We start from the raw sequence: 13,531 nt of genomic DNA on the forward strand, positions 1-13,531 counted from the left end.
ATTATTTTGCATGATAAAAGATCTAATTGTAGTTCTAGTCTCTAGTTTTGACATGCTCTCTGCAAAAAAAACCCCAAAACAACAAAAACTAAAACAGCGGGATGCTTCACCATGCTTCGCTGCCAACATCTGTGCCTAAAGAGTTGTGCACAGTATTGTGTGTTGTATCATCTGTTACCCTTGCTGCAGTGGGTTTTATGAAATTGTCACATTTTCATACAGTGTTGCTGTTCTGTCAAGTAATTACATCTGTATCTCTGCTGCTTTTTTCCCGAGGCAGAGCAGAGAGCAGGCTGGGGTGACAGCTGCAGTGACACTACCCTCCAATCACAGAAAACATACAGCGCCACATGGTGCATATTAGAGCAAAATCATATTTGACAACTGTGAGTTCTCTGCTCTGACATTAAACCATAACCTCTTTCATTAAGTGCTCACAGGGAGCTGCAGGACACTGCTGGTCAGAACAATGCAAACTATGATACAATAATGTCAATGAATTACATTCATTTTCTAGATTTTTTGTCATCCTTTAAAAATAGCTCCATTTTTTTACATGCTAAAATCTACAAATTATACAAATTTCCATCCCCATAAATACAACCTTATCTAAGTAACGCAGTGAGTTTATTTGATCAGTTTGTCCTTGTTAGCATTTACTGCTGGCTTACATTTAGCAGGACTTTAACCAACATATGGTAATCCTATTTCACGCCAGAGAACGATGAGCAGTCTCTTCGTTAAGAGTCTGATCAGCATTCAGTGTTATGTTAGCATGCAGGCTCTGTCCCTCAGAGCCGCCTCACTCCTCTCTCCCCCTCTCTGCTAGAAACAGGCCCTTGTGCTCCCAGCAGTCTCCTCCTGTTTTATTTACATCTTAAGCATTTAAGCTGATGCTTCATCCAGAGCAGTTTAGCGAGAGTAAGCAGTAGGAGGTCAGTGTCTGATTCAAGGACACTATTTACAGGACATATGGTTGCTTCAGGATTGAACCCATAACTTGTCATTTATAGAACAGTCCCTTTAATGTTCGGCCACCTGGCTGCTTTATTTGTGGCTGGGTAATATTGTGTAGAAGCGCTTTTATAAAAAATGTGATGAAAGTACTCTTAAGTCGAGTTGGTGTAAGTTACAGCAGATGCCATGCAGCTGGAAGCTGAGGGTGAAATCTCTTTTGAAGTAGTCTATTTTGGGGGATGATTTTGAGGACTAATCTCACAGCATGCCGAAAATATTTTGACCACAACCATGAAAATGGATGGAGCAGTTAAAAGGAGAGCAGGCCAGCATGGTAGCTCATCTTTGCTGTCTCTACCTTATTTATAGTCCAGAAAAGCAAAATAAAGCATGAGTTTAGCAGCAAAAAATTACAAACAAGCTTGAAAATAAAATTAAACTGAAAAAAATAAGCATACTAATTAAAGTATGACAAATTTAAAGACTGCAGATGTATCCTAAAACACAGTAACAAAGCACAACCCAGGAAACCAGTTGTTTATTGGAAGACAATCTTGGGAGCAAAAATCCAGCTGATCACACTTATGCAATTTAATATATGACATCATATACATCTCAGTACGTTAATAATTTCAGCCTTTAAGGCCTCCTGCATTTCCACTATTGGTACTTTTGTGCATTCCTGATTCAATCCTCCTCTCTCGTTCATGTTCCAACCCTTTGTCCAAAAAAGTGCTTCCTATGTTTGACTAGGTTTTCAGTAGTTATGGCACACAGCAGTTAACCAAATAAATTAACTTAGCGCAAAGAAACTTTGTACCCAACTGCTTACAGTACTTCATGCTACGAGATATATTGCATCTGATGCTACAGAATGCTTGGTGGAAAAATAGCAATAAAAGTCAGAATCCATAAAACATAGAAGTGAGATTTAGCCCAGAGTCCTTGTTGGGGTGATTTGAAAAAAAAAGTACACCAAGTAATATTTTTAGCATATTTTTCTTCAAATTATAAATATTTACAAGGATTTGAATTTTCTGAAAAACATAAGAATCACTTTTCAGGCATTTTTGCTAAACTGTGTAAAATTTTCTCCTGTCACGAGTAGCCATTCCTTAATTTCTAAGTACCATAGACCAGCGGTCCCCAACCCCCGAGCCATGCACTGGTACCGGTCCGTGAGTCGTTTGGTACCGGGCCGCGAGTGTTGAGGTTCAGGTGTGCAATTTATGGTTTACCGGGGGTTTTTTTCTTCGTTTTATCGTTCATATTTATTGTTTTTATCGTTACCTCAGTTCCCCTGTGTCTTTTCCCGTGTGTTATGAACACATTTTAGTTATTTAGGGCCGGTCCGTGGCACAAAATGAATGAAATATTGCAGAAAGACTGATGGAAGATGGAAACTTTTTTTCCCCTTCACATAAGAAAGAACACGCTTTTGGTCGATTAAATGTCTACTAAAACTTAAACACTGTAAAGAAGTGGCACACAGGAATTATGGCAACATCACATTGAAAGTTTGTAAAATTCATATAGAGAAATGGTCCTCATGCTAAACTTTCACCACGTTGAATGTCCATGTTTTTAAAAAAAAACTAACAAAAACAAAAAAACATCAATTGTTTCCAAACCACCTCATCACTCGTCTCCTTAAAGCCATCTATTTTTGAGTCTTATTTCAAAAGCTAAGGAGCCCCCGCATCATTGATTGTCCACTGGCCAAGGTAACGTCAGGTGACAGCTCTTGGAAATAGCCTTTGTAATTGGTCCCAATGAAACTGGCCAGGCGATCACTGCTTCATAGTGTTCTTGATGGTCCACCTCTGCCCCGAGCAGGGCTGCAGGACCAGCAGGTGGCCGGAGTAAACATTAGCCGGCACCACCTCCAGACAGCGTCCAGTAGCCCGATTTATGATCGATTCGTTCTGCAAGGCAGAAGGAGATACAATACTTTGGTTTTAACAGATTTCACAGATGGTCTGTGAACAATGCGTGATGGTGACAGAACAGTATGTAACCAGACCGGGCCTTATGTGAACTGTTGCAACCTCTTTCTTAAACAAATGGCACTAACTTTTTACCTTACATCTATATAAAATAAGTAAGGTCTCCCTATTTCCCTAAGACTTCTACGTCTGCAGGACTCTTCACTGCTTGTCCTGCTGTGTGACAAAGAATCGATGTGGCAGAAGGTCTGCAGCATCACTGTTCAAGCTCTCCTCTTCCCGTGCTACAGGCTGTAACTCTTTAGTTTTTAAAGGTTACCCAAACAGAACTAAAAGACCAACAGAAAATTGACTTACAAAAGGTTTTTCACATTAAAAGAAAAAGAGAATCAATGCCAAAGTAAAAGGTATATTGAGTCGCTTGTTACCCTTTAAGCAGTCTGGGTTTAGTTGTCTTAAGAGGACCCCTTATTTTCTAGCATAAATATAATTTTACAACAGTTATTGTTCATATTAATCATAGCCAAAGTCTCAATTTATGTGCAAATAATCCCCGTTAACCAGACTGCTTTGATTTCAGTAATAGCAGAGATGATATCCTAATATAGTCATCACAAACAGACAGATCTATCTGTGAAGTCCTACTGGCCCCGGTGTTAAAACCTTCTGTTTGTGAGGGTTTTAACACAAAGAAAGGTGGCTTCAACGGAGGTATTCGGAATATAAAGGCGGTTCTGTCAGATAAAGCATGAACTACGGGGCTGCAGCAATGCTGAGTATGAGAGAAATGAAGATTCATGCAAAGCTACTCTCATATTAGAGTCCAAGAGAAAAAAGAATGGACCCAGACATGAGCTCAATAGGTCCCTTTTAAAATCTGACATATAGATACTTTTCCTCTCAACTCTATGCCAGTAAATTTTAGTTTCTCTTATAAACACTCAGTTATATCATTGAAAAAGAGATTTCTTTACACTTCTGACCTGAGAGAAATGCCATGTCTTCTGTTTCACGTTGGTCACCTTTTCACAATTGAGGAGCTGAGGAAAGTTGCTCATCTGATCGTACACCACACAACGAGTGTCCTCACCAGTGCTGCCTAGGGGTCCCAGAAACAGCTGACCTTCTTTAGTGTAGCGTCCTAACTAAGAGGAAAACAGATACGTCACACATACAGTAAACGGAAAGTTACTGAACTGGCTGAGTGAATACTCTTCTCTTTATTAGCTAACGATGAAATAAGTATGTGATGATGTACAAGTTGAAGGTAACCTGGCAGGAATTTTCCTTGATTATGCAAGCTGTTGGGTTTTTTTTTTGCTGCTTTGAACAAGAGGATGGTGTTGTTCCCAATACTGCTGAGAGGCAAAACATGTCTTTGTTCTTCACTGAGTGCTAAACACAAAGATTTTCCTGTACATCACTGCTAATCACAGTGTTGTTTCAGCAGAGTTCTAACCCACATATAGCCCTAACATTTTATATACACCAAATTCTGCAGTTTTCTCAACTTGACAGAAAGAAAAAGCAGAAGTGAGTCAGATTCTTCCCGCTCTGTTTTCTAACCTTTGTGTCTTTCACTTCAGCTTTTTCGTTCAGATTAATAGTAATTTCCACTTTAGCAGTGCAGATAAAACAGTTCCTTTGGTTGCATCTAGCTCTGAGGCTTTGAGTGTGCTGACGATAAAGACTGATTGGGAAATTGTTTATATCGCATTCTGTTCCTAACAAAGCATGAATAGTGGTTGCAATGCCTTGCAAAAGATATAAAGATAAAGCTTTCCATCAACCACCCAGTCAGCCCAGTTTGGGTCTTTTTGCAGAGTAACTGCATCCTGTTTGCAGTACATCATACAAAAGTTAGGTGATTTAACAGCGTTTGGACTCAAAATCTTAAAAAATCCCACTTGTGGTCCCTAGATGTCACTGCTTCTTCTTAAGAACAGAGTATTTATTAAAATGTTTTTCTAGTATCTTTGACCACTACAAGTTACATTCATCTTTTCACAGATATTCATATCGCACTTTATTTTATGCACTTATGTGCTTTATCTGTTTTGCATACACACCTACAGCCAGTCACCATTTAACCTAACGTGCATGTCATCGGACTGTGGGAGGAAGCCGGACTACCTGGAGAGAACCCACGCTAAGACACCATGGGGTCGCTTTTATCTCCGTGGAAGTGCAAGTGTGAAAAACTGGTGGTCTAATAAAAACTGAAGACTTTTTGTTCCATCAAAAGGATAACTTTAAAAAATGCAACTGAAGCATGTCTTGTGAAGAAAGTGTGATGCGGCTGTTAGATTTGTATTGTTGATTGTCATTTATGCTTAGAAATATTTACTTATATATGCTTAGAGTTTTGTAATTAATTGTAGATTGGTAGAGGTTTTGATCCTTGATAGTCTGCAAACTGTGTGTGTATTAGACAGCACTTTGGGAGCATGAGAGGTCATACCGTGTTTTATTGTTTTATGGTAGGATTAACGTAGTTGCGTCTGTTCTAGTCTAGTCTTTGTTTAGATGAACTGCAGGACTTCCTCACCGTGTTATCTAGGATGAACCATCTAGGGTGAGGGGGAGGCTACCCTCTTCCTGACCAAGGATGTTTGACCCTTTGATCAGCAGTCCACACACACACACACACACACACAGACACACACACACACACACACACACACACACACACACGCACGCAGTAAGGATGGGCGGACATGTCTCAGCCTCCACCACTCTCAGCACTGGAGCCCCCCAGGGGTGTGTTCTGAGCCCCCTGCTGTACTCTTTGTACACATATGACTGTGTGGCCACTACCAGCTCCACCACCATCATCAAGTTTGCTGACGACACCGTCGTGGTGGGCCTGATCTCTGATAACAACGAGACGGCCTACCTGAAGGAGATTAGGAATCTGGAGAACTGGTGCCAGAGGAACAACCTCCTTCTAAACGTCAGTAAGACAAAGGAGCTGATAGTGGACTTCAGCACTAAGCAGGAGAGGAACTACCAGACCCCCGTCATCAACGAGTGCCCAGTGGAGAGAGTGGACAGCTTCAAATACCTCGGAGTTCACATCACGCAGGACCTGTCATGGTCCTGTCACATCAACACCGTGGTGAAAAAGGCCCGTCAGCGTCTCTACCACCTCAGACGCTTGAGAGACTTCCAACTGCCCTCCAAAGTGCTCAGGAACTTTTACTCGTGCACCATAGAGAGCATCCTGGCGGGAAACATCTTAACCTGGTTCGGGAACAGCACCATGCAGGACAGACGAGCTCTACAGAGGGTTGTGCGGTCAGCTGAGCGCACCATCCGCTCCGAGCTCCCTGACCTGCACTCAATCTACAGCAGGCGGTGCTGGACCAAGGCCAGGAAGATCGTGAAGGACCTCAGCCATCCCAACAACAGACTGTTCTCTCTGTTGAGGTCAGGAAAGCGATTCCGCTCCCTGAAGACCAACACAGAGAGACTGAGGAGGAGCTTCTTCCCGCAGGCGATACGGTCTCTCAATCACACCACCACACAGTACTGACCCACACATACAGTTCTTACACACACACTGGACTTTCTGGACTTTGTTTTTGCACAACACTGGTCACTATATTCTTCATTTCCGGTTAATACTTGTACAGCTGCTGTTATTGTGTATATATTTATTTATATTTAGATTTCTTCATACATTCTTATATAGTTCTATACTGTGTATTGGTGTATTTTGTTGTACAGTTATTTTATTTTCAACTTTAATTTATATATTTTATCTTATTCTTCCCAGTTAAATTTACCCTTCATTCTAATTTGTGTTGTACAGTTATTTCATTTTTAACCTTAATTTATATTTTATTCCTTCCTAGTTAAATTTACCCCTTTTTAATTTTTCATATTTATTTCCTACCTTATTCATAGCCTTTCCTTTTTTGTTTTCTTTAGGTCACGAGCAGTTGTCCAAGCATTTCACTACATATCGTACTGTGTATGACTGTGTATGTGACAAATAAAATTTGAATTTGAATTTATTACTCTTTGTGTGTATGTAGACGTCATATGTTAACGAACTTATGCATATTCATGTAACCTCAATAAAAGGACAGTGGTACGGGAGGACGGACGAGAGCAACTGGGGCCAAGCGAAGGAACGGCGATTGTCCGGTTCTCTCCCGTGCACGAGTAACATGAAGCTTGCCTACTTCGTGTCTTGCTTTGCAGTGTAATTATATTGCCTTTAACGTTCCAGCGGATGGGTTCAAGCTACAAACCTATCAGCGGCACTCATTTTTCCAGAATTGAATTGAAATTTTAGCTCCTTTAGCATTTTACCACTGAAGCCTTGACTTTCTGCCTAAAGCACCTGTTTACCACTGTGAGCTAAAAAGAGAGGCCCTTAGGGCTGAAGGGATGAAGAGCTGACACTGGCTGACTCAGGGCTTCAACACAAAAAGTGCAAGACACAATTTTATTCTGACAGCAGAACTCGCTCCTTGGAGGATTTCAGCTGAGCCTGTGATTGAGACACAGCTGCAAATCACATCACCGGAGAAGCTCACTGTATGTTTTCATGAGAAAGCAAAGCAACTGGAAAAAGATGGAGTATACTCTTTAGTATGGTGGTGAGGAAGAGTGTTGTACCTGAGGACCCCACCCATGGCATGGGTGCAGGGTGGCTGTGTGGTTCTCCTTCACACCCTGATCCATACACAGGTGGCTTGCTTTAGAATTGCGGACCTTAAATACACAAAAAAAAAGAGTCAGACTTAATTCATAAAATATGAATATTCCCCAAAATAATTACCGATTAAAAATGTATAAAGGCTAAAAACAAGGATGTGTCAGTGTGGATCAGACAAAGTTCTAAATCTCATTTATTTTCTATTAACAGCTGAGAAGATGTGGATGTACATGCTGTCTGAGTCCCTGCTTTCTTGTTATATTTTGGTCTGTGGAGGAGATACAAGTTTCTTAGGACTTTGTGTAAGTATCATTTATTTAATTTCAGTGGTTTAATTTGTACATCAGATCTTACATCTACAAACTTACTTTTTCCTGTGTCTTTGTCCTTCATGGCTCACCTCACCGTAGAACAGCGTATCGTTGTACCTCCTCATCTCTGGGTAAACGTTGTCTAGGTACCAGTGAAAGCTCTTACATTGCAGACTCTTCCTCAGTGCAACCCTCTGTGATATGTCTCCGTAATCAATACCGTGGTTCTGCAAGAGCAAAGGAAGTTATTATGCCTAAAGTCTCTACATAAATTGTGGAACCAAAAGAAAAACTGTTTGGCTCTGAACATGGACATCTGATAGTCACAAACAGACAAGCATGACTGACAGCATCCTCTCTAAGAGAGGTCTTGGTGCAGAAAAATGCCGTTCTCACCTCCATGGGGATGTTCCAGGCCAGGTAGACATTGGACTTGTACTCATCCATCCAGACCTCTGCCACACGCAGGGCATTAAGGCGTGTGTGGAAAGCTATGTTACTGTGGTAAGGTTTCTTCATTCGTGCAATATGAGCCACTCTGGAGCAAGGCAGCACCTCCATACTGCCTCCACACAGCCACACCTGTGGGTAGTAGGAGTATGAATTAAAGCTCACAATAATATACTGCTGGCTGCTGGGCAGCAGGAAATATAAATAGGCAGATGCACAGTCGCCGCGATGTCCTGATTTATAAAGTCAATTACAGCTAACAGCTGGAGCATAGAGCACCTGGAAGGACGTGTTTTCTTTGTGCTGGAACTAATGAAAGCTAAATCTGTACATTTAGAAGTCCTTCTCGGTTTTTCTTCTTGTTTTCTGTTATATAAAAAATATCTAATTGTTGCTTTTATTCATTTTTTTCTAGCCAACCTTAAGGGGCATCAAGAGGAGCTGAGGTTTTCGGCACTTCAGCACTGGGTTAACTTTTAAGCTCCAACTGTGAGTATACATACATAAATGCATGTTTTTTTACTTATATTGTTTGCTGTGACAACGTATCATCCAGAGCACTCTCCCAGTCAGCGAATACACCATGATGATTCCAGGCATGTCATTAAAGATCAACAAGAAGAGACGGTCAGAAGCACAAGTCATGCTTGAAGATGTGGCCAAAACATCTTCTACAGTTCACCATGCTATTTCCCAGCTTTGATGTAGGACAGCGGGCCAGAACAATAAGACATGAATGCTAGCATAGCCCCAAGAGCTACACAACAACAGAATAAAAAAAGAAGCATAAAAGCAAGCAGTTTACACAATCATAAAAGCATAAGACAACAAGTGAGTTTTGAGTTGGGACTTAAAGAGAGAGATGGAAGAGATATTTCTTAAATCAGGAGGTAGGGAATTCCAGAGTCGTGGAGCAGAGCAGCTGAAAGCCCTGCTCCCCATGGTGGCAAGACGGGGGGAAGGGACGGAGAGAGAAAGGGAAGAAGAAGATCTAAGACATCGAGATGGGGCAGTGATCTGAACCAGATCAGAGAGATATGGAGGAGAGAGATGATGAATAGCCTTAAATGTGTACAAGAGTATTTCTTCTTCCTGACCAAGATTCGTTCCTTTTGTTGCTTCTCATTAACAGAGGTCAAAGAAAGTATAATGATAAAGTGGAGAACTACTGGACATCATTCATTTTTGGTGCTAAAGGTTTAAGAATTAACTGCAGCAGAAGAGCTTCACCTGCTTGTGAAGTGGTTTAGAAAAGAAACCTCAGAGCATGAAGGTTGAATCAATTATCTCCTCATACAAACCACCCAGCAGCTGAGCTGAAAATGATATCAGAATGGCTAGAACAATGTTATGGTGCATCTAGAGCTACTGAAACAGCTCTTAATGCAAAACTTTAAAAAAGAGCTTTTTGACCTAGCAGACTTGCTATTGAAGAAATAGGAAGCTGAACAAGATAACTTCCTCCCAGGATCCTCTCTGGAAACAGCCAGTGGTACTCATCCCTTTTTCCAAAAGCTTCTACACAACCTCAGGAAAAATGGACATGCCCAAATAAGGGCATCATGTAGCTACAATCTCTAAGTTGATCAGTGGTGGAATCCAATGACCTAGCTGTAATCCTTACTTCATTCACAATGATAGCCATCAAAATCAGCAGGTCAAGACTGAGGTATCCTCTGCAGGTTTGGAGAACAAATGTGCAAAGCCAGCAACTGACCAATTAGGAACTATCCCAGCCACAGAAAAACACAGCCCTTAAACAAACACAGAGGCTTCAGAGGAAAACCCCTTGAAGAACAGATGAGAACAGGACATGGTGCTGTGAATTCATTCATGCAGGACTGTGAGTGAGATCAAACCACTGGACCCTGAATTGACCTCTCACTGTTAGGTAGAATTGTTGTGCACATCCACAAGCTTCAAAAGGAGATTAACTGCTCTCATAATGAATAATTTACCCAGAAAGTGGATCTCGGCAGGGTACTCACAGAAGAACTGAGCATCAAAATGGAAAAGAAAGAAGATTTAAGACACGTTAGGCATGGTTGTTGTTGACAGAAGGACTGGTCTGAGTATTTTGGAAACTCCTGATCTACTAGGATATTTCTGTATTACCATCTCTAGGGTTATCCCAAGGGATGGTCCAAAAAAGAGGAAATATCCAATGAGAGACAGTTCTCTGGGTGAAAATATCTTGTTGATACCAGACCCGACCAGAGACTGCTTTGAGCTGACAAGAAGGCAACAGTAAAACAGATAACTTCTTCTTAAAAACCACTTTTGCATTACTTTGAACCGTGAACCTTGAAGAATTTGGGCTAGAGCAGCAGAGGACCATATCAGGTGCTACTCTTGTGAGCTAACAGGAAAGTCTCCACAGTCAGGGGATCTCAATCAGATAGATCACCTTTGGTATATGACGCAATGGGAGATTCCCATCGTGAATGCACAGCTGACAAATCTGCATCAACTGCATGAGGCCATCATGCCACGATCAATCTTTGAGGAATGTTTCCAGTACTTTGTTGAATCTATGCCATGAAGAATTAAAACAGCTCTGAAGGCAAAAGAGTGTCCAACCTAATACTGACAAGGTGTATCTAATAAAGTATCTGCTGAGTGTGTCCAACCCACGAGCCTTCTGCTGTGAACATAATGAAGACATGGATATCCAAGCTATCTGAACCCACGTCAAAGTGATGTGAGCGTAACAGAAACTTCAAACTGACAGGTCGCCAAACAATTGCACAGATGCAACCTATTTCACTCCTGACAAACATTCCTACTGGATAAAAAGTAGGTCCGTCAGTCTTTCTTCACACTGGGAACAATATGAAACATGTTCCATCCACAGATAAGGAGCACTACAAACAGAAAATGGGCACATAGGTTTTAAAGATAACCTATGTGTTTCTGTTACCCAAGGACACGGGTGCTAACCAACAGAGGGTATGCCAAAAAAAAACATTTTACTGCTCTCTGCCACACTCTAAGATAAATAAGCAGTACTATGATTTCATGTAAAAGATGTTGGACAACAACCATGCAAAATTGCCCCATAGAGGTGCTGATATCTACCGCTTAACATTCATTATCCCAAGAATCCTGTTAAAACCCAAACAGTCATTGATTCAAGTGCTTGTTATGAAAGAGTTTCTCTGAATGAGGGCCTTCTCCCTGGACACATCCAAACAATCCTCTTGTAAGGGTTGTAGTGAAATGTAGAAATGTTGTTGTCGCAGGGCAACTCTGGATATGTGTCCCACTGCTTTGTAGTAAAAGAGGAACAGAAAGAAATGTGGTTCTTGAGATGTGACATTGTGGGCTAGATTCATGTCTTTGCTAATACTTCATCTCCAGCAGTTGTAATATATTTATAGGTGCGTTGAAGCTGAATTTTAGCTGTTTTATTGCATCTGTACACGTTTACTTATCTAGACTTAATTTTGGGGGGAATCTTGATATTTTTGATGACAAGATATAAGAACTTTCCATTTCAGATTCAAGTTATGACCAAGTCAACTCAAAGACAAGGCAACCGTTTTTGTCTTTCTAAAAATATTTGATTGTTTAGCTTGCTGGATAAAAGCCAACACACTCGGGTTGTGAAAATGTTTGACGTTATTTTTTCAGGAAAAATCTAATAACCTTGCAGAAAAACAAAAGACTCTCCAATCTCTCAAAATGTACAGAAACAAACTCCAACCTTCCTGCTCTGCTCTACGTGACCTATTTATCTCCATTGCCCTGCTGTGAGCTGCTCACACAGGACTGGTCCTCCAGGACTCTTAATGGGGCCTCATCAGTGGTGCCACGCTACGGTGGCCACTGCTCCACTTAAAACCTACAGGGGTAAAGAGGGAGCAGGAACAAGAGGAAACTGGGTGACACACAAACCCTGATGCCTAGTTCGATGTTCTCCCCTCCGTAGACGTCCATGCCTGAGTCGAGTAGACCGAGTTCTCCAAAGTAGTCCCGATTGGCCACAAAGGAGCATCCAATCATGGCAGGCGTCCTGCAGCCAGGAAAACACACTATCATGTGACACTGAGCGTTTGCAAACACCAGAATGTGTTTTTTTGTGGCTTTATCTGATGTTTATTTTGGAGTACTTTTCTACAACCCAAATCTCCACTATGCAAAGTTTCACACTTTATATTTCAGCCTATTATGTGGAGGGTAAATCTAAACATTTTTGTGCATACTCATGCAATTTATTCTTATTTTTAATTAAAGAATGGAAGGAAATCCAATTTAACACAAATATATGGGTGATAATCAGATAATTAAAATCCTATTTTCACCACTCTCTAATTTAGGCTGTAATTTTTTTATTGCTTTAATGAAGTCTGGTTTCCCATCAGGAGCTTTTTTTCTTGTTTTCCCCTAATCTTCCCCAAAACTAAAAAAAGAACTTGGTGGCAGTTTTATTGAAAATCTTAAAGAAGTGGAAAAAAATACATCTCAGAAGTGTGAGATCTGTGTTCACGTTTAAATGGGAGAAGCTGGCATACCTTATTGGTGCAGACATGTCTCCCTCCTCCCACCACTCTTTGGGTGGATTAATGTACATGCACCACAGTTCCCAGTTGTAGCCATGGCCAGAGTTCTCATAGCGCTCCACCTCAAAGGTATCGTGCTTGATGTTGTCGATTGACGGCAAGATAATCCTCTTGTGGTTTTCTTTTATTCTAGCTAGAACTGGTTCTGACCTGAAAAAAGTGCAAACACACACACACTCACACATTTAGTTGACTTTACTTTGTGCAGAAACAAAGTTTATAACATCTTTTAAGAGCACCACTTTTTTCATCCACTTCAGTCAAATAGAAAGTTCCTTGTGTCGTCCCAGTTTTATCACTAATTCTGTTTGATTCAGCCGAGTTGAGCTCTGCAGGGGGCAGTGAGAGAACTGCACGGTATACCTTAAGTTATGCACTGAGCTCGAAAATGAGATCCACAAAAAGACATCAACAGGATGTGGCAGTTGTCTTAGCGGGGTTAATAAGGTCCCTCATTGCATGCTAATTTCTTGACAGTATTTAGCCTTTGATTCAGTTCACCACCAAGCGCTCAGCTTTTTTGAATTAGTACAAAACCTTCATTTTTTATGGTTACTAAAAATTTACTTTTACGACAAGTTCTCCAAGAGGGGTCCTGTTTTGGTGTGTGTTTTATGTGTGCTTGTGATGTTTTTT

The 13,531-nt window shown here is 41.0% G+C and overlaps 1 protein-coding gene across 2 annotated transcripts; it reads right to left on the minus strand.

The window, feature by feature from the left end:
- Window positions 1–1,480: 1,480 nt before the first annotated feature.
- Window positions 1,481–13,512, minus strand: LOC146654926 (polypeptide N-acetylgalactosaminyltransferase 17-like). Of its 2 annotated transcripts, XM_085429413.1 has the most exons (7): window positions 12,848–13,512; window positions 12,231–12,348; window positions 8,280–8,465; window positions 7,941–8,110; window positions 7,533–7,628; window positions 3,887–4,048; window positions 1,481–2,882 (listed from the first exon to the last, which is right to left on the minus strand). In XM_085429413.1, the coding sequence occupies exons 1-5, from the start codon at window positions 13,078–13,080 to the stop codon at window positions 7,583–7,585; spliced, it is 753 nt and encodes a 250-aa protein (XP_085285539.1). In that variant the 5' UTR covers window positions 13,081–13,512; the 3' UTR covers window positions 1,481–2,882; window positions 3,887–4,048; window positions 7,533–7,582. The 2 variants fall into 2 exon arrangements, with proteins under 2 accessions (XP_085285539.1, XP_085285538.1); XM_085429412.1 differs by having other exon boundaries at window positions 3,887–7,628.
- Between the last annotated feature and the right edge of the window lie 19 nt (window positions 13,513–13,531).

This window comes from Rhamphochromis longiceps, linkage group LG14 (genome assembly GCF_057381845.1).
Source record: "Rhamphochromis longiceps isolate RC_006_pf linkage group LG14, R_longiceps_female_GT1.1, whole genome shotgun sequence".
Classification (NCBI taxonomy): Eukaryota; Metazoa; Chordata; class Actinopteri; order Cichliformes; family Cichlidae; genus Rhamphochromis; species Rhamphochromis longiceps.